Source organism: Solanum verrucosum, unplaced genomic scaffold (genome assembly GCF_900185275.1).
Source record: "Solanum verrucosum unplaced genomic scaffold, falcon-dt-bn FXZP01000289.1, whole genome shotgun sequence".
Classification (NCBI taxonomy): domain Eukaryota; kingdom Viridiplantae; phylum Streptophyta; class Magnoliopsida; order Solanales; family Solanaceae; genus Solanum; species Solanum verrucosum.
This window is the reverse complement of record NW_026020016.1, coordinates 64,551-91,990: the sequence shown is the minus strand read 5'-3', so window position 1 is coordinate 91,990 and position 27,440 is coordinate 64,551. Positions and strand designations below refer to the sequence as shown.

The following is a 27,440-nucleotide window of genomic DNA, read 5'->3' as shown; positions in this document are numbered from 1 at the left end:
CTTAAGTTGTGTTTAGCATTCCAACTCGCGTACTCATACATTCAATGTACTGATGCTAGTTGGCCTTCATCGTCTTATGATGCAGACGTAGGTAACCAGGATCAGTATCCAGCGCCTTGTTGATCAGGTTCTGCACTCAGAGTCAGTTGGTGAGCCTCCTTGCTTCCGGATGGCTTCTTTTTACCTTGATTTTCTAGTTATCAGTTGTTAGGATGACCGGGGGTCCTGTCTCGACATCCCTCCTTGTTTTAGAGGCTTCACAGACAGTTAATAGTTCAATTGCCTTTACTTTATCATTCATATGTTGTTTAAAGACTTCAGTTGCCGTTTTGGCTAAGTGTTATTTCTCTTTAAAGTTATGTTTTGAGATTATCTTGTTAAGTTAAATCTTCCATTGAGTTAAGTAAGCTAGGCCAAGGGTTCGCTTGGGGTCATCAATGGTTCTCAAGTGCCAGTCACGTCTGGGGTGTAGACTCAGGAAATGACAAAATACTTATTGTGCCTTATCGGAAAGGTCACAACTCTTTGGAAAAGTAACAACCCTTCGGTCACAAATTTAATTGAAATATCAAAAAGAAAGAGTTGTCACTTCTTTATAAAAAAAACAAAAAACTTTATCAAAATAAAGAGTTATCACTACAGTAAAAATGATATTTAATGGCAATTAATAGCTTAACTGTCGCTAAATATGTATTTTCACAGGCAATTGGTACTCTTTATAAATGTCCCTAAAATTTATAGCAACATTGAATCTAATGACAATTAATTAATATCAGTAAAGGCTCAAGCACTCTTTGTTAACGTGCATATTTATTGCCTATAAAAATTATTTTGGTTATAGTGTATTTGGACATTTGTTTGTTTCAAGAAAACTTGATCTCTTATTATGCCCAAAAAGAAGAGACGGAGAAATATGACAAATTACTTAACTTGCGACAAAAAAGTTGACTACTTGTGTCTATACTAATATTCTAGGAAGAGTGCAATGACATACGAATTGTTTGTACCTAAGAAAAATCAATCAAATAATATATTAATTGTGGCAAGTAAGAGAGCAATCTGTTTGGTTCTTTTAACAAACTTCATCATTGGTTCCGTATTAGTTATCACATATTTGTTATTGTGTGCTATCAAATATAGAACAACCCACAAGCAATTTTTCCAAAAAGTATATGAAAAAACATGTAGAAAGGGACAAAAGAGAAGATAAGTTTTCAATCATTTTTGCTGAAATTTTTAACAAAGTAAAAGAAAAGTCACCAAAATAGCAAAAAGAAATTGTCATAATTACATGAATCACTATGACTTATAGTAAAGATTAAGCTCCATGAAATAGGAGGAAGAAAACTTTGAGGAATGAAACAAACTTCGTAAGAAACTTAGTTAATGTATTTGAATTCGACTACCATACATCGAAAAAACACCTACAAATAATAGTGGCAGGAAATCCCTCTATTTATAGAAAACAAATGGTAGTGTGAACAAATGTTTATTGTACCTTATCGGAAAGGTCACAACTCTTTGAAAAACTAACAACCTTTCGAAAAGGTCACAACCTTTAATAAAAGTCACAATTTTTCATAAAAGTCGTAACTCTTCATAAAAGTCACAACTTTTCATAAAAGTCTCATCTTTTTATAAAAGTCACAACTTTTCATGAAAAGGGAAGGCTAGTTATGAAAATAAATAAATTAAAAGGAATCCTGGTTTGTGGTGGCACCACGTAGGAGGACCTAGGGTTCTCTTTTATATATATATATGATACTCCCTCTGTCCCAATTTATGTGCCACTTTTCATTTTTCGAGAGTCAAACAGTTTAACTTTGACCGGACATTTGTGTATGGAATCTTCAATTTTTTTGAAATGAAATTTATATATTTGTAAACTACATAAAAAGTACTATAAGTCACAATAATTAATAATTTAAAATGTTAAAAGGATCTATGAAAAACTTACGGTAAAAAATAGACTTGTTTGAATTTTGAAATGCGAAAAGTGTCACATAAAATAGGAAGGGTGGAGTATATGATTTGAAATTTTCTAAAATAGTCAAAACTTGTAAAATTTATAAAATAAATTTCGGTTACGACTTAAATGCTGGTCCTAATATTGGCCAACCATGAAAATAGATGTATCCTTTTTCCTACCTTTTTTCTTCTTCTTCAATCGAAGCTTCCTCTGCAAGATCGATTTCTTCTAGAACATTCTGCAACAGCGGAGAACTTGATCAATCTTCATCGGCTCCACACTACCAACGAATCACTGAATTCTTTCAACTTTGAAGATTTCAGAGGTTATGGCTGATTCCTCCAAGGACGATTTCCTCCAGCTCCTCAAGAGAATTGGGGCATTTCTTACTCTCAAGATTTCTAATCTCTCACAAACACTGGTTTTTTCCTCTCTCTCGCTCTCGCGCTTGTTATTTGGAATTTAATTTTTGATCCTTTTTGGTGAAATTGAGGAATTAATTTTATATTATTGTGTTAATGAAGAGATAATGGCCAAAAACAAATTTGAACTATCAGTTTTTGGTGAGTTTCAGATCTCAACTGTCAATTGTTTGATTTTCCCAACTGAACTATCTATCACCTAGTTGAGTAGATAGTGATAATTCAGATAGGAAAATGGAACAACTCATAATTGGTCCAGTTAGCTTTGAAGTCTGTTTTGATACATGAATGCTGATAGTTGAGCTAGGAAAGGGGAACATGGTGATAGTTCAGTAGGGAAACTAAACAGTTGATAGTCGAGGTGAAATTCACAAAACAATAATAGTTTTTAGATGTGATTTTGACCATTACCTCTAATATAAACAATGGTTTTGAGGATTTAGATAGTTTTGGTTGGGAAAGTGAACAACTCATAATTGGCCTACTCTGCTTCAAGCTGTGTTTTAATACATGAATGGTGACAATTGAGCTAGAGAAGGGGAACATGGTGATAGTTCAGTAGGAAAAGGGAATGGTTGATAGTTGGGTAAGAGATAGGTGAAAAGGTGATAGTTGTGGTGTGTTTTTGACCATTACCTCTTGTATAAACAATGCTTGTGTAGTTCAGGTAGGAAAAGGGAACAACTCATAATTGTCCTAGTGAGCTTCAAGGTGTGTTTTAATACATAGATGGTGATAGTTCAAGTAAGGAGGAACATGGTGATAGTTCAGGTAGGAGAACAGTTTTTAGTTGGGGTGTGAAACTCGTGAAAAGGTGATAGTTCATGTGTGTTTTTGACCATTACTTCTTATATAAACAATGTTTGTGAAGATTCAGATAGTTTTACTGACTAATTTGTTGATTATCAGTGTTGTTAAAGGTTCGACTACCGCATGCTTAAACCCTGAAAGTAGACCCAGTGCTTCAGCTTGTTTAGGTGATGGTTTTGCCTGAACAAACGTTGGTGGAATTGTACCTAAAAAATCCATTCAGGTTAGATATGATTAGGTATTAGTGTTTAATTACATATGATTGGACCAATTCGAAGGATTATAGGTCAAGATCATATGGTTCATTGGGAATCAGAGAGGGGAGAACAAGCAGATATGGAATGCTAAATTTTGATTGTTCCACGGGTTATATCTTTGTAGGAGGCAGAACCAGTGATATAATAATTGTTAAGAAGTATTATGGCAATGGACTTTTTCTGATTAGGAATAAAATTTAGAATTTAGTATTTGGAGACCAGTTACTAGTCTAAACTAGAAACTTTTGCACATTTGCACATCTATCAGAAGTTTGAAATGATTTTCAGATTTGATTTGCATTGTTATAACTTCATATATTTCATTCCTTTGTAGGTTTTTTAGTTCATTTGTCTATATAATTGTTGTTCCTTTTGTAGTTATTTTTCTTGCATTACCTATATAAATCATTATTTCCCTCATTATGTGTCTTCACTAAAATCCACTGTTTATTTCTAGTTAGTACTTAAAGTCCCATCTAATATTGATGGTTTTCAACACACTTAATTTTGACAACATGATGGTAACTTTTTTCCCCGGTTTGGATCGAATTTTCTGAAAATCATTGGCTTTGGCATGACCCAGTATGTTGCACATAGTTTTAAGACAACTGCTCCATAGCCTGAGAAATATCAAATTGTAGAATTAGATGACTGCACAATGGAGTGTTTCGGGACTTCTAAAGTGTGTCTGCCAGAATTTTTTCTATCACTTGTAAAATTGAGGAAGACAATGGACACAGAACAAGCAATTCCAAAACCAATAAACTGCCATTTATCTAATTGCTTGCAGATGTAATCTTTCTATCATACAGGAAGTAGTGTTACAATAGCTCTTTTTAAAAAACTAAAATAAATCCCATGGCATTCCAAAGAAATATGTTTTAAATGTTGTGCTACATTCTCTTAGATGGTAACATCTATTTTTTGTAAATGCAGGACTCAAGATCTGCAGGAGCTATAGCAGGTCTTGCATTTGCAATAGTATTTATCTGGAGAATATTGAGATCACCTAGTGGACCACAGAGGAGGCATCCTAAGCAACAAGCTGTTACACCTGGTAGTTCTGGTGTAAGCAGACATTTTAGTGAAAATATACCGACTTCAGAAGTTAGCCCCCCTTCAGAGGATTCAAATGCACAAAATGTCATTGATGAGTTCTTTCAGCCCGTAAAGGTAGAAAAATATTTTTGATTTGCCCCTTATCCCTTTATATATAATTGGTGGATAAGTGACTTCTTCTTATTAATTTGCAGCCAACTCTCGGGCAAATAGTTAGGCAAAGATTGGGTGAGGGGAGGAAGGTATCTCTTAATGCTTCTGTTGTTACTATTTTTTTAAAATACACTTCTCTCCCATCTCCAAGGCCTTGTGGGTGCCAAGTACATATCTGATGTTCAACATACATTTATTAACTTGAGAAAAAATTGAGATCATGGGCTGCCTGAATTTGTTCCTTTTAAATAAAAAGCTTCTGTTCTTTTTAGGTGGCTTTGCCAATGATTTTTTTCTTCTTTAGAATATGCAAAAAATAAAATTAAATTGGTGTTTGTCAAGGTATCTTAAGCTGTGTTTGCAAAAAAATTCTTTTTCAATACTGTTTTTTGAAGTTGTAGTTTCGGGGTGTTTCTGACGAATGTTTTCAAGAAACTCTTCATGCGAAAAGAATCATTCAAACACACCTAAAGTTTTCACTAACATTTTTTCAATTATTGTCCAAATGCTGCTTAAATTCTGGAGATAGTTCCTGGAATAGTTTTTGTGCAAATAGGTTAAACTAGTTAAAGTGAATAGAAGGAGTTCAAATGTGAAGGATTCACCAAAGATGAGGGATTAGTGCAATGGAATCAACCAAGCAATCCACCAACAAGATTAACTATTATATTTTATTCCAATAGCATTGTCCTCTTAGGCCTGAGCCCACCACTTTGCTCTCAGTATATTTACTCAATGGCGAGTGAGTGCATGTAAATGACGACTGATCTTTTTATAAACTTAGTGCCTTAGTATGTTTATAGACATAGATTACATAGGAATAGCTTGAACATTATCTAATAGTTTTAAAATAGAATCTCCTAGGTAGGTACTTAAGTTTGCCTAAAACTAAATTACAATTTTTCGGCTTTGCCATACTTCTTTTATATTCAGTGCGCCTTCACGAGAATAGATCATTATCAGATGCTAGCAATTCATTCTTCAAAGAGGATACTGTCTTTGTATCTTTAGAGGGTCATAAACTAGAGGGTTAAGGTGAGTCTTTCCCATTGTGGGATGATTCCTACTAACCGCTATTGTGTTTTCGTATCCTTCTCTCTTTTTGTAACAACCGGACATTTTCGGGGACTGTGCTTGCCCTTAAGTACATATGTAGATATCAAAGTGAATTTTGAGTTATGTCATTTATTATAGTTTTCTTATTTTAATGATTTACATATCGAAACAAGTAATTGTAGAATATATTTGTATAATTTGTACATGCATGCACTTGTGAGCATAATATACATCCATATAATGTATGAAGTTGAGAATTAAATGAGTATGTTTACTCAGGAAACAATGAAAAGTTAAGAAGAATCTTCTATATAATAATCTTAAAGTATGAAAATATCACTATATACTATAAATCGCGATTTCCGAATTTACCGGTTATATAAAAGACTCTTCTTAGTTTTTTGTTGTTTCTTGAGCTAATGCTTTGTGTCCCTTTTCAAAAAAGTTCTCCTAAACAGTAACGTCCATAGATGATTCAAAAAGCAGTTCTGACCCTACTTAACGCCTCCCCCAAAGATCCCTCTGTATTTTTGTTTCTCTTAATTTTTTCTACAAAAACACAATTTATATTTTCCCTTCTTTAAGCCGTTTAAAACATGAGCCGACAAAAAGTTGGCTTGGCCCCATTTCCTTCTCCTTTGCATTTTTGTCCAAAGTCACCCAGATATCAAATCATCAATCTGATGTGTGAATTTGGTGAACTAGCCACTTATTTGATTCTCTATCTAATACATTATATACATGCTACGATAAAATTCTAGGAAAGAGTGATATAACATAGACTTAAGGACACTATAAGTGTCATTGAGAATCAGTTTGTAATTATACCCAGTAGATCCACAACAAAAGCTAGTATATTTTTGCTAAGAAGATTTAGAAAATTTATATTGAGAGGAAAAAAGATCTACACATGGTTTATCGACTTGGAGAAAGAATATGATAAAGTATCAAGAAATGTCATTTGGTGGCATAGGAAAAGAAAGGACTTCATGCTAAATATTTGAATATCATAAAAGACATGTATGAAGGACCCGCCATTAGAGGGAGAAATAGAAGAAAACATAAAGGAGTTTCCTATAAGACTATAACCATGGGTATTACACCAAGGATCCGTATTGTGCTTGTGTACTTATTTACCCAATTTATGAATGAACAAACCAACACAATCAAAGATGAGGTCTCAAGTGTGTCCGCATATTTATATGTGAATTGTTAAAAGGAAAGCTATAATTGAGTAAATTTCTCAAAGTTCAAGTTAATGTCTACGTAATCCCAGAAATGGCAGGTTGCTACACTTGTAATCTATTCATTCCCTAAAATTGAACTTACTCTCACTCTCTCACTATGACATTCGTAATTTGAAAAATATGGTAGAGGACATGTGGAGTATCTTTTCTTATTCCACCCCTTTGCATCACCATGAATGAGCACAATGTGTCTCCCCTTTCAACCCATTGTCAAGAAAAGAGAGTAGTACACATCTTTTACTTGACAAGCGATCATTGTTTCTTTGGTCCAATTAATGTCTTAACTTCCTAAGAATAAGTTGGTAGCCATTTAGTTTATTGAATAAAGGGGGCTTCTTTCTGTCAATGTTTTGTGCATTTGAAGTATAGTTTGGAAGTAATTAATTGGAGGCATAACTTTATGCTCCGTCTCATTTTATGTGAAGTTGTTTGGTTGGACCCTAAGTTTAAGAAACTAAGACAGGCTTTTGATATGTAAGCCAAATATATGCAAAGTACCAAAAGTATTCTTGTTTGCTAAGTGATTACAAGAGTTCCACATATCTTTTAGTTTGACTCTCCTTGCCTTGTAAAAGAATAAACTTTGATATCAAGTGGGTCCAAGAAGACATTGATTACGGGTAAGACGCCAATGTTAAGATCAAATAGTTTTTGAAAAGCGAAATATCTCATTCTTTCCGGGATAGACTAGAAAGGAAAGTGTATCACACAAATAGGCGAGAGGTTGTTGTAGTAGGTTAATAGAATTATATTTTTATTATCACGTAGAAATGCACCCTGCTATTATCACAGCTACACCTCAACCCCACGTTAGTTGGATTGATATAAAACACCTCTATTTCAATTCGGCTTTATTCAGGTCCTATTTTATACCAACTATGCCTCAATTCTAAAAACTAGTTTTGGTTGGCTATTTCTGTATACATTTGTACTTTTTAAAACGAATTAGAATTTCTAAAAATTAGCTTTGTAAATTTATGCTTATCACTGTAAGGACATACGAGTCATTATAACAACGAGAAGAAGTCAACAACAACATACTCAGTGGAATCCCACAAGTGGGGTCTGGGGAGGGTAGAGTGTACGTAGACCTTACCACTACCTCGTGGAGGTAGAGAGGTTGTTTCCAAAAAACCCTCGACTCAAGTGTAGCAAATCCAAGTACAAATAGTAAGAAAATAGTGAGGAAAAAAACAGAGTGCGACAATCAAAACACACTAAACAACCGACTACAAACAGTGAGGACATATGAGTCATTAACCAGAACAAAAGAGCCTGTGACAGCAACCGGACTTGTCAGCCACTAGATGCCATTGACCACACTGACTGACCAAACATAAGTGTAACAACAATAACGACATCATGATCATATTATATAGATCCTTTGGTGTTATTGCATTTTCTTCTTAGCTAAGTCTGTGTTGAAGCCTACCCTAGCATGCACAGTTTACACTTCTAACGGGGGTAGCCTTACGGCTACTTAGTTAGGATATAATAAAGTAATTTACTGATTGCAACATCAAAAATAACTGAGAGAATGATGGTAGTCTCTACCTCAATTTTAAGAAAGAATGTGCTACTCAACCAAATCTTATCTGTTCAAGGTTTTGCATGCTGGCATCACTTTCCTGATTCTGTTTGACAGTGATAGAGACTGTTTATTTTATTTTTGTCACAGTAGCATACATAACTTGGACAATCTGCATATTATTTCACTTTACAGGTAACATGTCGGTTGCTTGGAGTAATCCTGGAGGAAACGAGCCCAGAGGAACTACAGGTTATTATTATTTTTGTTGATTGTGCAACAATTTTAAACATGCAGTTGACAATGTTTTTACTTTTCCTTTGCAGAAACAAGCTACTGTTCGATCCTCCGCGCTTGAAGTGTTGCTCGAAATCACCAAATTTTGTGATCTTTATCTCATGGAGAGAGTACTTGATGACGAAAGTGAAGTTAGTGCTCACTCTATTATATTCCATCTGTATGTTGATTAGTAGTTGCTAGAGATCTAATCCCTTTTAAAAAAAATTATCTTCATTGCCTGACTCAGAGAGGATAATTTTGGGGGTCAGATGTCATTTGATGCCTTTTTCAAAATGAAAAGGAAAAGGCTGTCATTGTTGATTGGCTTTGTATGCCAAATAAAATTGGCTTCTGAACTGATCCCTAAATTTAAAATCTAAAAGATAAAAAAGACGGATCTTTGATGCTAAATCTTAAGTAACTCTAAAAAAATAGTTGCCTAAGCAATACACTCTTCTCTCTCTGTTTTTATTTTCTTGGGAAAACTTACATCACATTAATTAATCATCACACACATTAACCAACATTCATCGTTTACTTGTTTAGTAGAACATTTTCACTTACTAATCTGCATAATTTAACAAAATAGCTTTCTTTGGTATTAAGTCAAACTAAAATGTGATAAGATGACCATGTTTGAGCTTCTTTTGGGTTTCTCCTTTCTGAACATCTGGTCTTGTCTACTATTTCATGACTTCATGAAGTTCTCATATTCGGTGCATGATTCATTTCTTAGCACCCACTATCCTATATGGTGCATCTTAATGGTGGCTGCAGTGTTGATCCACGCTCATTCAGTTTTTATGAGTAATCTACATTTGTATCAACACATTCTTTTTCTTGCATACATATTCTTGAAATGTACGAATATTTGCAGAAAAAGGTCCTACTGGCTTTAGAAGATGCTGGAGTGTTTACATCTGGTGGCATAGTCAAAGACAAGGTAACAACTAATCATTGTTCAACTGCCAATGGAAGTCAAAATCCGTTTATAATACTTTCATGGAGCTCTTGTTATTATGTTTGTTTTACAATGGGTGATCTCTGCAACTTTTAATCTCAACCATGCGTGTGTGAATATTTTTCCTTCTGTCTGCATATTAGCATCCTCATCCTGGACGAGATGATTTATTCTTCCAACTGCTCTGCAGTTCTGGATGTGTGATCTTTATCTTGTAACATAAGCTAATGTCCTCTGCTATGGAAAAGTTAATATTCATTTCCTTTTAATTGTAGTACAAAAGTCTCCCCTGAGGTTTTGGTTTGTAAAATATATGTTCCTTGTGGATTTCTAGTACTACGTTAACGTCCTAGTCCCTTCTTTAAAGTTGTGTAGCACAACTGTTCTTTTAATTTATAGGGGACAAGTTTAACCTATATACTTAAACTTTGTTCTTTTTTTCAGAAAAATGACATTCTCATACCTTGTTGGGTCATGAATATAATCTTACCATCCTCTTTGCAACTATATTCCTTTATGCTCTTACACACTTAAAAGATAGGCCCAATACATCGACAGAGCTTAAAACTGTCACATTTTTTCCATTTTGGTACCTCATCATCATACCTATTGAAAACTTAATGCTTCCAAAACTGTCTATTAAGCACAAATTTTACAGATCCACGCCAACAACAAATGTGTGACTTTCACTCTCTTTTGATCCTGCAGCTTGGCCAGTCAAACCTCTAAAAAAATACATTGTCATCAACAAAAAAAAATAAGGAACAAATTTTCCCAAACAATAGAATTTGGTATCTCAGCCAACCCACTCTCATCATCTGGAACACCATCCATCACCTCTCCACACCATTACACCACCTCTAGACTACTAGATTTTTTATCTTTCTCCACGGTGGCTTCACCAAAAACAGCCAGTAGACGCAACAACAAACAATTTGCCAGCATCACCCACTGGACCATTTTCACAACCGGAAAATTGTATCACACTCTTCCTTTGCAAGGTATATATACACAGGTCTCTCCCCCCCCCCCCCCCCCCCCCCCCACACACACACACACACACGCACAAATGAATCTCTCTGAGAGTTCTTGAAGAAGCTTTCGTCATTCCCAAAAATTGAGGTTCGTCAATCAAAGCTCTGGTCTACTACTCACGTTACACTATTAGTCGACTTTGTTCATATTTTATTTAGGGGCTCTCTTTCTAGTTACAGTCTTACTTGAAAGAAGATAATAGGCAGTCCTCAATTATTGTGAAGAGTCATCACCAAATGTTATTGTTTTTTACTATGTAGGGAGTAACATAATGATTGGTTAAAATCTATATAGAGAGTAGATTTGTACCAGCAAAATGTGAATTGAGTTGTATAAAAATGATTTAGTATCCCAGCTATCATTATTTGAATGTTTGATATAAGATGCAACAGTTGAATTGATGGCTCAGCAGTCACCTGCCATTAATGGTCGTCTTTCTTGTACAAGTGTATTATGCATTTATGTATTACTGATTTGATTGTTATACAGGTTCTCTTTTGTAGCATTGAGAATGGACGAACATCATTTGTCCGACAACTGGAACCTGATTGGCACATTGATACAAATCCGGAAATTGTGTTTCAATTAGCGGTACTCCTTGTTTCCTTTGACTGTCAGCATGAGCGTCCCATGATCATATTTTTTTTCTCTGTTTCAGAAAACATACTAATTCATGAAGAAAAGTAGAAGTATCATTAAACAATGAATATATCCGTTTATCTACCATGCATTAGTTAGATCTCTTTCCCAAAGGAAACAGCTTCAACCTCTGTTATATTTCCAACGATTCTAAGCAGGCTTTCTAAAATATTTATGTTCTTTCTTCTTCTGGTATTAGGAAATTTGCGAGTTTAGCCTTTTAATTTCTTGTCTGTTAATGTGAATGCCTTTTACAAACACATACAGTTACTCGTCTCTTGCCTGTTTATTAATCGAGTATTGACCACTAAGAGATTAGATTTTTCAGATTATTGTTTAAATGGCAGTGTGGCTATGCAGATTCGAGTGATTTTCCTCTATTGAAATCTGATGTGTTGATACTAACTGATTGCAGAGATTTATCAAATATGAGCTACACATTACGCCTACCAAGTCAGAAAGAACTGCTATGAATGTCTTCAGTTCAACGTCTTTGGAGCAGTTTTTCGGAACTGCTTAGGTGCATATCCAAATGAGTTCTAACATTTTGGTTTGTTTTAGGTCTCACCGTCCTCTTCAACTTTGGGCTGTGAGTTCATATTTTTAACTCGATTACATCTTTTTCTGGTACCTGCAACTTTATAGTTTTGAGGTTCAAGGAAAAAACATTTGTATATTACTCTGTTGTATGCAGAACAGGTAACTTCATAATTCTATATTGTTGTGCTGTATTCTTGAGAAAAAAACTAGTCAGCACAAGAAAGTCAGTTTTCCATAATGCAAATATATTTAACAACAAACACATGCCTAGGCAGTCGATGGGCTGGTTACGCTGGATTTATGTCGTGGATCATGGTGAATCTATACGTACTTCTTGTCCAACTTATTACGAAGGGTTTTGTAACTTTTTTCAAAAAAAAAAAAAAAACGCCTGAAAGCCATATTATCAGAAAGTTTGTTTAAAAACAATTGTTTGGAAAGCCATTTCACCCATTATTCGTGGGTTAACGTACACAAAAATTTGAAAAAATTGTCAAATTCCTATAAAATGATTTCTAAATGCCCAAAAAATGTAGTGGATCATGAGATTATATGTACTGTTTCCCCAACTCGTTATAGAGGGTTTCGTTAAGTTTTTTTTTTTAAAATCGTTCGGAAGACATTTCACCAAATATTCATGGACTATACTACACACGAAAAATTGATAAAAATTGCCTAATTCCTATAAAATGGTTCCTAAATGTCCAAAAATGTTGCGGATCATTGTGAGACAACGCGTACTGCTGCACAAATTTCTTAAGGAGAGTCTCATAAAGTTTATTAAAAAAGATTGTCCGAAAGCTATTTCACCAAATATTCATGGGCCAACACATACTAAAAGATTGGGAAAAAAAACAGCCTAATTCCTATAAAAATGACTTCTAAATGCCAAAAACTGCCGCAGATCATGGTGAGGCTATACGTACAACTGCCCCAATTCTTTACCCCCGTCTCATAAAGTTTTTCCAAAAAACTCTCCCGAAAGCCATTTCACCAAATATTCATGAGCTAACATACACGAAAAATTGAAAAAATAGCCTAATTACTATAAAATGGCTCCTAAATACCCAAAAATGTCACAAATCATGGTGAGGTTAGCAACTCCTTATAGAGGGTTTCGTATAAGTTTTTCAAAAAAATTGTCCGGAAGCCATTTCACCATATATTCATGGACTAACACATGAAAATTGTAAAAACCACCTAACTCCTATAAAATGGCTCCTGAATGTCACCAAATATTCATGGACTAACACATGGAAATTGTAAAAATCACCTAATTCCTATAAAATGGCTTCTGAATGCCCCAAAATGTCATTGATCATCACAAGGTTATATGTACTGCTCCCTCAACTCCTTACGAAGGTCTCATAAAGTTTTTTTTAAAAAAAATCATCCGGAAGCCATTTCACAAAATATTCATGGGCTAACATACACAAAAATAAAGAAAATCACCTAATTCATATAAAAATGCCCAAAAATGTCGCGCTCATAGTGAGACTATACATATGTACAAAAATGGATCCTAGAGCAATACATATAACCTCACCATGATCCGCTACACTTTTGGCCATATAAGAGCCATTTTATAGGAATTAGGGCTATTTTTTCATTTTTTTGTATATGTTAGTTAACCCATAAGGGGTCGTTTGGTTTGAATACAAGTTATGTTGGGATAAGTTATACTGGAATAAGTTATGCTGGGATAAGTTATGCTGGGATTAGTTATGATGGGATTAGTTTTTATTGCTTGTTTGGCTTGTCATATTCAAACTTATATTCACTGCATAATTTCTAAGAATAAGTTGTTTGTTTACGCTAATACCCTCCACCTTATTTATTCATTTATTACATTTACTTTGCAAGCTTTAATTAGTTATTCTTTTTTTAAAAAAAAAAAAACAAAATTCCATCTTATTTAGCTTAAATATTTTGTGTGTGCATTTTCATGATTGTACCGTGTGTTTTTAAAATTAAACTTTCATCTTATTTAACTTGAAATAAAACTTCCATCTTATTTAGCTTAAAAATAAAATTTTCATCTTATTTAGCTTTAAAATAAAACTTTCATCGTATTTAGTTTAAAACTAAACATTCATCTTATTTAGCTTAAAACTAAAACTTTCATTTTAAATATATTAAAGTAATAGAAATTTTATCATTAAAGTTATCTACATTATAATTGATGTATAAAATATAATTTTTAAGTGACTAGTAAATTATTTAATTAAAAATATGCAATTTAGTAGTGGAGTGAACATTTAAAGAGAAATCAAAATAAAAATAAAAATAAGAATCAGGCAAATAAATTCAACTTATAATATATTCATATATAAAAATTGTATTTATAAAATATAATTTTTTAATGGAAAAATATATTATCATAAGAACAACTAATAATTAAGGTTGTGAATGTTATTATAAATATTGTGAAAAATTATGTTAATATACATGAATTTAAAGTGGTGTAAAAAAGAGAGTTTAAGAGAGGCTATTTTTGTTATTTTATCTACTTTATCCCAGGATAAGTTATCCTGTGATTACTATTCCACCTTCAGGTAAGGATAACTTATCCCAGGATTAAGTTTTTTTATCCATCACACCAAATGACCCCCAAGTAATTAGTGAAATGACTTTCTACGAGACCCTCCGTACTTCCTACAGTCATATACTTGAAAGTGAATAAACCAAGTTGTCATTGGCACCTTTATGTGATTAGAAATGGATCTGTTCATCCATTTCCCACACTAAGCTTTTCTACAAGAGTACTATAAGGTGTAATTCAAGCATGTCTCAATTTTGTCAATGCAATGTTATATGTAAATATCTGAAGCGTTGTGCATGATTTCAGTATAAATTAAGCAAAACAATTATAAGAAATATCCAAGTGACAATTATAGAGGTAATGGAAATTTATGTGTCTTCTTTATAGACGAGCACACCTCAAATACTATAGATTAAGAGACTCAAAACTACTGGCTTGCTGTACACAAAAAAAAATCTGGTAACCAAAGCTTAAAAGCACCATTCACAGTTTGTTTGGTCGATAACAACGTTTAGTATCCAAAAACACTTGTATGTGTTGGCCAGACTGACCATAATTTCCAGTTCATTAGCTCTATTCCCCTACATATGCACCAGCGGTGTACAAAGTCACATCCTACAATGGAAACATACTGATCACTATGCTAAACAATATCCACCTCCAACATCTCTTCATCACGCCCATCTGCATCATCACGCTTATACTGCAAGGAGAAGTCGAATTGCTCATATTAAATTAGTACTCTTGCATACTCAGCTTATGAATACAACAAAACAAGGCAGGATCACAGATAATCAGACAAATTATGAATATAGATTAACGATTTGGAGATGGTCAAACATCAAGAACAAGGAGAATGCTGCGGCTTTTGGCAAGAATCTGAGGACTACAATGTAGTCTGCCTGCTTAATTCTTGGGTGGGCAAAGTTCATGAATGAATCTTCTTCTTTTTACTATTCACACAGTTTTACTAATAGTTTTGCAAACCAACGAAAAAGCAGCTAAAAACTGATGGTGTTGCACTAAAGTAGATTGCAAACAGAAAGAACTTACGGGCACATACATTTGCATGCTAGATATGAACTGGTTCAGTTATTGAATTAACCTGCAAACTAGCACCTCGAGGAAGAGGAGGAGGAGGTGGTAGAAAAGGATATTCTGCGATACCAGAAGGAACTCCCTTCCCAGCTCTTCTTGTAGCATTCCCAGCTACTTCAAACTTTTCCTCGGTCTCACCAACTTCGACATCTTCATCCTTTGCATGAGCGGCCATGCTGGTTGATGGCAAAATAACGGCAATCTCAGAAGCTTTGGGCTGCAGAATTTGAAGAATGCATTCATCATTTCTTCAACAGCAAGCATAAGAAATAAAATGCTATTAAGATGCAATATCCTTGATTTTTATTTGCAGCATGGAACTAAGACCAACTACCATCAGGCATAAACTACAACTTCCATTTTTCAATCTAGAAAACACCAAAGGCAAAGGAAATGCCGCTGCAAAATTAATAAAATAATACAACTGGACATAGTTACATTCTTCCATACGGAAAATGATATTCAAATTTAGTCATATGCCATATTTAGGGGACTACTGATGCATACTTCAATATTTTGATAACCAAGAAATCCTCAGAATACCAGTGGTGGACTGTTCAAAACTCAGTGGACAATTGACCCGTCCATTATCCATTTGACGAAACTGTTACAGAGCGAGGTGCCAAAGGTAAAAAGAGTCGGAGAAACCAAACTCACAAGAGATTCCAAGAACTTTGATTTGCATCATAAAGTAGCACCTATCATTCACAAGAAATCTTCTCTTTTCTGACAAGTGATCCCTCATATTGTCACTTCATCCTACTTCCCATTAAGTCCACATGCTATTCCTTATCAGTTTTGTTAATTTAATGTAAACCATATCGAAAAGAGCATCAGAAAAACATCAGCATAAGAATGTAATTGTCTATTGTCCAAGTTATGAAAGGAGACATCCTAACTCCTTTTTAAGTTCGGCACAGTTCCTCTTCAACTTTTTCTGGTTTGGGGGGGAGGGGGGGGTGGGTGGGACAGTGGGGGCTATGAAGTTTAAAGTAAAAGGAGCACCTTATTAGTGAAAGTCATGTCATTGGAAAAGTTTATCCCCTTCTTAGATTTCTCTTCACCCACTACGGTCTCCCAATCGAATTGTGCCTCGTCTTTCTTCTCATTACTCAGCTGAGTAGGATAAGCAATCCTCTGCGCACCATTTCCTTTTGCTCTTATTGACGCTGTTATAGAGAGAGTTGCCAAAGGTAATAAGAGTTTAGAGACATCAAATTCACAAGGGATTTCAAGAACTTCGATTTTCAAGATCTAATGTTCATTGGGTATGTTGTTGAATGTTTCACAAGAAGAGAGCTTTAATGATACTGTGAGTCAAATGTTGTGCATACTGCAAATATACAGTGTGGCAAATAAGGTCTAGATGGAGTACAAATACAGTAAACTCAAACATGAAAAGTTTAAGACACAAGTAGGAATGAGAGCATTGAAGAATTGATGTTTCATACCATTTAGACTGAAACTCAAGTATTTATCACTGAAATTAAGGATCTTACTCTTTTTTTTTTCACTTTTATAGTATTAATTTTCAAGTAAAAGAGCATCTCTTATTTAGAAATTAAAATGTCGCTAAGGTAAGAAAATAAGGCTGCATTGCCGTGCATACATCTAGAGTATAATCATCAAAAACAAAAACAAAAAACAAAAAAACGAGTATGATGGGACAATACTGAATGAATGGATTTTAAGTCAAATGAGTAGAGAAAGGACTTCAAGGTGTACCATCCTCATTTACATTTTTTCTACTTAAAATTTTACTATTTACACATAGCAGGCAGTTCAAGGCATGACAATGTCCAAAAAAATGTGGGTTATTGCAATGAGCTATTAACTTAAGGTGCCACTTTGCTTTTCTAGCTCTCCTTGTGATTCCCTATTGATCCATGTATGCTTTCCAAATGTCCTCAGCATCATAGAATATATCCCTCCAGAACAAACTAGGGGGAAAGGCGGAAAATTAAGTAACTTACTAGTCTAGATGTGCTAATTGTCATATTTCTTATAACTAACTTGTCTCCTATTTTCACAGTTCCATATTTTGCATAGCTCAACTGCCTAAGGCTGCAGACCTGCATGTATTCCATCCCTTTCCAAGTTTCCAGTAATGTTTGAGAAACAGAAACGACAGTTACTAATCAAAGGCATCCATAGATCAACATAAATTGGAGTTACATGTAACTTAATCATGTGGATTGTTTGTTCTATATACCTGTGCATCTGCTGCTAGGATTCTATTTTGGATTAGCTGGACAAGTTTTTTTTTTTTTTTTTGATAACAAGGGAAACCCGCAGCCGCTACCCTTTGGGTGCGCACAAGGTAAAACCCATTCCTATGCAATAGCTCGCAAACCACATAGGAGAGGGACCCGCACTAGGCAAGCCCGGTGTGAGGAGCTCGACCCAGAAGGGAAACCCCTTGCTTGCTTCCGCTGGCCAGGGGTTTCGAACTTGAGACCTCCAACATGGAAATCCCAAGCCCAGTATATTCGATGATTTCTACTTTCTGCTTTTTGTCTCTTTCTCCCTCTCCACCCCACTTTTTCTGTCTCTCCTACATCCTTTCCTCTTCTTGAAGTAGCAGGTCTCTTCACTATCTGTCTAAGGTTAAAACAGAATTTCTGAAGATATACTAGGAGTATATGTGAAAGAATTGACTTACACATCCCGTCTAACACAGAATCAATACCCAATATGTAGATTACTTCATAGATAGAAGAGATGAGAGACCTTAGAAAAATTCTATTCACTCCACTGTATACACCTCTATTCATGCACCATCACTGAAATGTACTTTACTACTTATTTATTGCAATAAATAAAACAATTATCACTCAGAGACATGACAGAAACATCATGCTGCATCAGACCTACAAGAATGAGACACATCACTTATCAGCAAACACAGAAATTTCGACTTCCATGTTATCTACATCATCTTTCAAATCTAATAGTCACATTACACTTTTCAACAATCAGTTGACCAATTTCAAAGTTAACCTGGACATAGATAATCCCCTTTTGGAAACAAAATTTGAGATTTAGAAAATATTACACATATTTTTTTCTTGGCTGACAAGTACAAGAAGAATACTTAGAAGTTAGAACGTTTAGCCAGATTGAAAAAATATTTTACTATCAGGAAGTGAGGAAGTGAGGAAGTGATGAACTTTTTGGGACAAAGAGCATTAACTACCATAGCTGTTGAACTCTTTATCTGTCTAGATCCAAAATTCCGATAGCCAAAATAATCATCACAATAAGCAATGATGATTAGAAGATCACAGTGCTGAATGAGAACTACAGTAACTTGTCACACCAAATACAATAATCGAAATTCATTTAAACTATCTATACACAACATCTAAGATATTCTTTTTCTTAGATTCAATTATTATTCACATCTTTATAGACCGTCTTAGTCAACTGACTTCAGTTGAGTATGGGGGAACTGAATTTGTAAAAGAGGAGCAAGAAACAAGCACTTAATATGAGTTATTTCGGCCCAAGACTGCGACAGCCGCTTCGACTCTATATATATACCGATAGAACAGGGCACTGAGACATACTCTGAGGTCCCAGGCAGTATTGTTCAGGAAAGAAAACCAATTATATAAAAAAAGGCAAGCACTAGATAATGATAAGAAGCACCAGTACAATTATTTTATTTGAAAAGCTACACTCTTAAGACATAATCGTCATTTCTTACCTTGATTTGACGTTTCATCAGCTTCATGATGAATTCTCGGCCTTTTCTTGGTAGGTGAAGTATTCTTCTGCTGCTCAACCAATGAGCTAAAATGATTACCAGCCATCCCTCCATCACTAATGTTGATGGCAGAATCCTCTTCAGTTGCACCAGTCCTGATGAAATCTGAGCCGAGTTTATTAGCGAGCTTTTGAAGCTGAGCTTCTGACCTACAATTGCACTATCACCACTGAGTGTTCATGGAAACAAAAAGTAACAGAAATTGACCAATAATTTTAGATGACAAGAATCTGGAGTGGATGGGGAGGAGGAAATCAATAGAAGAAGCAATATTATTACAATACCTCTTCAGTTCAGCTTCTAACCGTGAGTGATTAGTATATGCTTCAATGAACTGCTTAGTCTTCAAAATAATCCTGGGGGAAAAGCCAGAATTGGATGGACAGGATGTAAGGAAAAGGTATATCCAGACTCAAATTAAAAGATTTTGAAATGCATTATAACAAATAGTGACCTTTTACGTTCCTCCTTTTCCTTGAAAAGTTCCATCTCTAGTTCCTGATTTTTTGAAGCTAGACTTTCTGCTTGACAAGTTGTCTCTTCAAGGTATATCTTTCAAGTTCCAACCAAAAAAGAGAAGTATTGAGGAATAAACTCGAAATTTTAGAGCAAGGAGCAAAAGAATATGTTAAATAGAAGGAAAAGGGCACAGAGAAAGGAAGTAGAACAGTCTGTTGAAGAAAGAACTAAGAAGAGAGTGAAATGGAGGCAAGTAAGCATTAGTAAGAACCTTTACATCTGCTAATGGCAAATGAATAAATAGATAGATGAGGAAAGACTTCTCTAATAATTAACATCTATTTCACTGCTATAAGTTAGCACAAAAGATTAAAGGTTTGAGCTTCTAACTTAGGTCAGAAAGTTCACTATTGCTGTGATCAAGGACCAGCAGCAACAAGAGAGGGTAGCTAATTTAAGAAGAAAAAACAATCCAAAAGCCAAAAGGGTTATTCTTCCTTTTTAGTATAGACTAATCTTCCATGAAGTGGGTCGAAAACCATGGTCTCAGGTTCACATCCCATGGAGGCAAAACCACTAGGTGATTTCTTCATACATGTTCAAGTCTTGTTGGACGAATTTACCTAGTAGTGCTAGTGGGAGGTAGCAGGTACCCCATGGAATTAGTCGAGGTGCGCACAAGCTGGCGGCCTAAACACCATGGTTAATTAAAAAAAGTGGCTAATATATGGCATAACAAACAACTTCACTAATAACCCCTCTATTTGGAAACGGTATCTCTGCCTGTCTAAAATGTGCCCTACCTGTTAATAGGTTCAGACTTTAAAAAAGTGAAAAATACATGACAAATATAGTAGTACCCCAAAACAGGACATAGACATACAATTTCAGAACGGTAACCAGAGAAAGCAAGAGAGATTAGTTGGAAAAAAGACTACACAACGAGACACATAGCTGTAGTCTGTTGGACTTATTTCCTCAAGAACATAAAATCATATTGAACTTCTGACGGATTGAAGAGCCCTACTTCTCGTATAATATTTGACTTCTCATGAAATACTAGTATAGCCTGATAGCGATACATGGATTATTAAATCACCAATCTCATTATCTTTATTACACCTTTGCAATACACAAGTGAAAAGGAAGAAAAAAACATTTATGCATGTACCGATACACACATGTACATGTTAGACACATGTATTCATAGTCCAATCAGATTTGGTATATATATATATAAATAAATAAAAGGATATATATAAATGCATATGATAATAAAATACCAAAGACATATCTGGCAAGCACTTGCTTAGAAATATAATTAAAGAAGGAATTCAGTGGAAAGACTATTTCCAAAATTATGCAAGAAGCGACCAATAAAAGAAAGTCAATTAAGCAGCAAACAACCAATTACAAGAAAAACAAAACCAACCTCTAGTTCTCGTTTTTCGTCATCCAACATATTGATTTCGGATTGCAACTGCTTAAGCTGCAACATGAAGGATAGACAGAAATCACTACAATGTAAATATATATATATATATATATATATATATATATATATATTATAATGAGGATGTAAGAAAGAGCAGGCAAAAGGAAGGGATGATGAACAACGCCATTCGCGAACTAGGATAACAAGGTTCTTCTCCACTCCCAGTACCTGAAGGACATCTTTGGAATTGGACGATAAATGTTTTCTCTCCTTCACATGATCTCCTGTCCCATCTGACATGTTCAAACTTCCAGAGATGTCACTTTGACCATCCGAATGATGTTTCATCCTGCGCTTTCTATCACTGCAATATACCATTTTTCTGATATTAGTAGAACATAATGAATTTTTTTGTGACAGACATTATTCAAACATTATAATTATGGACATAGTATCAGGTCAAGGTAAAAGAAGGATTAAAGAATTTAGATTAACCATCTGAAAGTTAGCAAATTGTCTTTATCATGAAAAGCATACCAAATTACCAATTGATCAATGATGCTCTCTAAAGGGGTTTAGAAATCTCAAGATTTTGGGAAGAGCCAATTAACCTCTTTGCTTGTAAATATTCTCCCTTAGGGAGCTGCTGAGAGATTTCCCTTAATTAATTAAATAAGGGACACCTTAGGTCTTCTTACAGTGATCTTATTAACCGTATCGAAACAATTACCACAAATGGAATATAGCATATGCTGCAAGATAAAATTGTCTAACTGGAGACAGAATAAATTCCATTTTAAGTAGCAATTAAGGTTTATATATCTAACACAAATCGTAAGGAAATGGATTCAATCTCGATCAGCTCCCAACTAATTTCTAAGTGACCTGAAGTCGGTTCAAGATTTCCATCTAAAGCCTGAGTATGTAATTTGTCAACAGAGACCTGTATATTATGTATCACTAAGTCCTAAAATGAAGTATACACAAGAAATTGATAAACTTACCTCCTCTCAACAGACTCAGGAGGACTGCGCCCTGCAAAATAAATCAGAAGGAAATATTATATGAATGGACAAAACCATGAAAGAAGGACGAGAAAGAGAACCAGAGAATACAGTAGCTCCTAATCTATGTTATGGCTACATCTAGCCAACAAATTCACATGATCCCCTGACAGAAATAAGGACCTCCAGCAAGTATATTTCTATGGAATGAATACTCTTAATCACTCGACTATCATTTCAGCAGATGAGCAGGAGTAAATAAGTCTATAAAGATCCGACAACGACAGTAAAGTGAAAGTGAAAGAAACAAGCTCTGACCACGGGATGCATGTCTCTCTCTTGCATCTCTATCAGAAGAGTATCTGCCCACTGGAGAATGCCCTCTTTCAGAAGAGTATCTGCCAACTGGAGAATGCCCTCTATCAGAGGAGTATCTACCCACTGGAGAATGCCCTCTACCAGAGGAGTATCTGCCCACTGGAGAATGCCCTTTACCAGAGGAGTATCTGCGCACTGGAGAATGCTCTCTATCAAGCTTCTCTCTCAAGTCACGACCACGAAAATCTCGCATTTCTGCAATGGTAAGATTATATTTTTAATTGAACTGCATCCAGTAGTTGATTCAACATATTGATCAAATTCACACCAACTAAATCACCAAGAATGAATAATGGAGCTAATCTTACCAATACATCAAACTACAAGAGAAACATAACAGCAAATATTTATACTGCCTTCCTGTGAGTTCCAAAAGGAGCCATAGAAACTACCTCTCTCATACAATGAACAGATATAGAATACCAATTTTTTGAGCTTTTACCCAGAAGAGCTTCAAATATCATAGAACCAACAGAAGTAGTAGACATCCTTGCATCTTGCTCGGTAAAAAAATTGCTACAGCACATATATCTGCTAGCAGCCATATCAAAAGGATATGGATTATCCAAGCCGCATGACAATATATAGGATAATAAACAGGCCTTCTTGGACAAAAATACCATCCAACAGGTTCCTTTGAAGATTCATTCAAACAGAAGTCACAAGAAGGGAACACCATATTCTCGAGGAATATAAGGGTGAAGACATTACTAGGGCACAGCATTCATATGGTTCATCAAGCTGGCAGATTTGTAAATAATATATGGAAGATACTATATCCAGAGAAACATTCCTGATCTCTCATGCGCTGCTGCTTCAAGATGCAATATGATTAACCAAGATGCTGAGAAAAATACCATAAGCAGCACAAAGATAAAGCAACCAGCAAATTCCTTTCTGATAAGAAATACTAAAACCTGTCAGTTGATAGGCTTTTATTCACTGTCCAATAGAATAACCTGAAGTGTGAAATTTCTCCCTTCAACTCAGTAACATCAGTACACAGATACAACACTCTTACACTGAATTTTAACCAAAAGATAGCAGAGAGGTGCCAAAAAAGCTTCATAATAGTAAAAAACAAAAGTTGCAAAACAAAAAATGTAGAACAAGGAAAGAATACTAAATATATCTAATGAGAATTTATGATCAAGATATGGATAGGTTCCTGCTCCTTTGATAGGTGACTAATGCATTTCCTATAATTTTAACTTTTTCAGTTTTCTCTAGTCCCAAATTATTCAGAAATGATTGACAAGCAAAACGGGAGCTGACACGAAAGGTAAGAGAATATTCCTGATATGTGATATCTGATATACTTAACTACTTATACAAATTATCTTGTTTCTCTTTCATTCCTTCAATAAATTTTACAATATACTACACTAGAAAATGTTAAATATAAGAAACAAACACAAATAAAAAATGAAGTGGAATGCAAGATGAAACTTCATGAACTCTTTACTCTTATATTTATGAACCAGTCGGAAGAATTAGTTAAGAGGAAGCAACGCTCTCAACAAACTGAGGAGGAACATACTTTAGGGGGGGGGGGGGTTGCAAGAAAATATCAACAAAAAGGAGGATAGGTGACTAAAAACAACACGCTATCTTATGGTGACTAAAAACAACACACTACCTTATGGATGTGGACTATGGAGGACTATCTCAGAAGGATGGGAAGCTTACAGAGTGGCATCGTTATATCAAGGAGTTGGAAGGGTAAGTGTTGGAAGTAGAGTTAATTTTTGGGGCAACAGGTGGTGCGGAGAGAGCACATTGTGGATTTCCTTCCCAACTTATCTAAAATCTCAAGACAGAAAGAAGAATGTGCAACAGACTCTGAGGACACAAGGAGGAGGAGTTCTGCAGGACATGATATTTAGAAGGAATTTACTAGGAAGTTGATGAATTCAATGATTGGGGTGAGGAGAGCTAGAGTGTTTTCATTAATGTCATACTACCACAAGTTTTGGTAAGAGGAAAGTCTGGCTTTCCGCATACATTGATTTGGATTCTAACGCACCCAGAAAGAGACAGATGTGCTTCTTCGCTTGACTGGCAGCAACGGAAAATTATTTGACAGATGAGAATTTGACAGAGGATGATTACATATGTAAATTGGTACTTTATCAGCAGCAGCAGAAGAAGAAGAAGAAGAAAAACGTACCTGCTGAGGTCGCGAAGCAGAGGACTGAAGAAGAAGAAGAGAGGAGCTGAAGTCGCGAAGCTGAAGGTCGCAAAGTTGAACTGGAGAGAAAAAGGGAGAAGAGAGCCGCCGTGTTTGTCCAAAATACCAAATAAACCCTAATATTGCCTTTTAATTATCAAATCAGATCTTTTTTTTAAAAAAAAGAAAAAGAAAAGTGATGCCTCTGTCGCCTCGCCTTTGTTGCCTCGCCGCATCGCCACGTGCCTTTTCAAGATCGCCTTGCTAGTAATGTCCAAAACACCAAATAAAGCCTAATATTGCTTTTTAATTATTAAAGCAAGTCTGTTTTAAGAAAAAAAAAGTGATGCCTCTGACGCCTAGCTAGTAATAGGCGATAAGGCCTTGCCTCTTGCCAAAGGTGATAAGGTGAGCTTGCCTTTCACAACCCTGGTATGATATGTGCCCCTTAGGCATCACATGAGTTTTGTTTTAGGAGAGAGAGTTTTGAGATAAAGAAAATGAATGTGTCTTGGTAAAAGAAAATATGACTTTTTGCATTTAAGAAATATCCTCTTATTCTTGGTGTTTGGTGCACTGATAAGGTTCTTGTTTATAGAGCAGATTGTTGTCATTTGTAGAGAACCATATTTTGTGTAGGCTCTTTATGTATACTACTTTAATGGAGCTTCTCCAAATTATCAAATGTTTTGGCTTCTTAAAGGTTTTGACAATACTCACAGACAACCTAAAATGGAAAAGAAGGATTAGGCATGAAGTTTAAACTACAGTTTTTAAATGTACCTTAAATTTGTTTAAAGTATGTAAGACCTTTTGACACTTGAGCTAAATAAGCTTAAAATAAATTAAGCAGTGTTAGTATCATGTAACGTCGTATAAGAACATGTTCATAAGGTAAGATGAAAAATATGAATATTAAGAGCCTGCTTCACCCATGAATACTATCCCCAGTATTTGAAAATACTGAAGTTCAGTATTCATGTGATGTCCCATATGAACACATCCAGTAAGGCAAATTGACAATGTGAAAAATTTAATAGCCTGTTTCAGCATGCGTATTATCTTGAGTTATGAATTAATCCTATCCAATTTAGCTTGAAAGATTAATCAAACTAACTCTCGAGAAGCGAAACATGACAACTAATTTGAGACCTGATGCATTTTACTTGGATCTTATGCCAAAAATAGATTTTTTTCCCCAAGATAAATTTATCATTTTTTTTTATCATTCGGGATGGCCTAGTGGTTTGGGCTTGAGACTTCCATGTTGGAGGTCTCAAGTTCGAAACCCCTTGCCAGCAAAAGCAAGGGGTTTGCCTTCTGGGTTGAGCTCGTCGCACCAAGCTTGCCTGGTGCAAATTAACTCTCTTGTGTGGTTTGCGAGCTATTGCAGAGGAGCAGGGGTTTTACCCTGTGCGCACCCAAAGGGTAGCGGCTACGGGTTTCCCTTGTCATAAAAAAAACTATAATTTTTTTCCTATACTATCCTTTTTCCTTTTTAATTTTTTTCCACTCCCTCCTGCATGACTTGAACCCTCAAACCTACTTATTCATGGTGGAGGTGCTCAACCACTTGAACAAGCCTCACTTGTCCCAATATTATCCTCATCTTCAAAGGGTTAATTTAGTAAAATAAACCCTAAAAAATAGTTTCTTGATGGAAGTGTCAAAGTAAACATGGCCAAGTAACAAAAAGAAGATTTCTTCTCATCTGTTCATGCTCAGCCTAGGTGGATTGAGTTACCTATTGTGGGTGGGAGATAGCATCATACCGTAGAATTAATGGAGGTGCACAAAAACTGATAGTCATCATCAGAAAAAAGAAAAAAAAAAACAGAACATGGGCCAAGTAAAACGTAGTATAGCTGTATGTAAGTGTTAAACAAGTAAAAATAGAGAAATAACAAAATTACCGCCACCGGAACCGGAGAAGCGACGGAGCTCAGCATTGCCATGAGCGAAAGAGCAAGTCTGACGATGACAACGACCTCTCTGATAAAGCATGCATAGTTTCGTTTTATACAGCTTCCTTTCCACCATCATCGATTTTGTATACAAAATTATTGGGATTGGGATTTGTATTTGCAGCAGAGAAATTCTCAGCTCACAAGAAAACGGATCGATACAACCGAGCAAAATCCAGAGTTCTCAGAACCCTAATTTTGGATACCACCTCAACAGTTTACGGATGGCTATAGATGGATACTACCACTTTATGTAGAGTGTTAATTTTTTTTCTAAATAAAATACCTTTTATTTTCATTGGTCTTCAATATTTGCATCGTCCCGATTAAATTAAAATTCACGAAATAAAACATTTTATAACTTTATTTAGTGCTAATGATCCAACACTATCTTTTGTTTAAAGAAAAAGGATTAAAAATATTCTAAAATGTCCTTCGGTGAATTATTATTTTCTATCTCATCACGCGTATGAAATAATTAAAATTTTAACGTATAAATTTTATACATTATTTTCTATCTCATTACACATATCAAATGATCCAAAGTTATAATGTGCAAATTCGATGTATTATCGTTTTCTATCTCATTATACATACTAAACGATTTATGTTATGATGTGTAAATTCAATATCTCATCACGCATATCAATCGATCCTAGTCATAAC

General features: G+C 35.0%; 2 protein-coding genes across 2 annotated transcripts; one reads left to right on the top strand and one right to left on the bottom strand.

Annotated features, from left to right (window-relative positions):
* Window positions 1–2,148: 2,148 nt before the first annotated feature.
* On the top strand, window positions 2,149–12,050 carry LOC125820949 (peroxisome biogenesis protein 22-like). Its single transcript, XM_049500372.1, has 8 exons — window positions 2,149–2,390; window positions 4,395–4,631; window positions 4,712–4,759; window positions 8,697–8,753; window positions 8,828–8,929; window positions 9,658–9,723; window positions 11,266–11,367; window positions 11,831–12,050. Exons 1-8 carry the CDS (start codon window positions 2,298–2,300, stop codon window positions 11,933–11,935), a joined length of 810 nt encoding a protein of 269 aa, XP_049356329.1. The 5' UTR covers window positions 2,149–2,297; the 3' UTR covers window positions 11,936–12,050.
* Window positions 12,051–14,997: 2,947 nt separating this feature from the next.
* LOC125820879 (zinc finger CCCH domain-containing protein 13) lies at window positions 14,998–26,986 on the bottom strand. The gene is made up of 11 exons (XM_049500302.1): window positions 26,724–26,986; window positions 22,581–22,835; window positions 22,263–22,293; window positions 21,487–21,622; window positions 21,256–21,312; window positions 19,819–19,916; window positions 19,649–19,720; window positions 19,305–19,513; window positions 16,601–16,764; window positions 15,603–15,812; window positions 14,998–15,200 (listed from the first exon to the last, which is right to left on the bottom strand). The coding sequence occupies exons 1-11, from the start codon at window positions 26,851–26,853 to the stop codon at window positions 15,141–15,143; spliced, it is 1,422 nt and encodes a 473-aa protein (XP_049356259.1). The 5' UTR covers window positions 26,854–26,986; the 3' UTR covers window positions 14,998–15,140.
* Window positions 26,987–27,440: the final 454 nt, after the last annotated feature.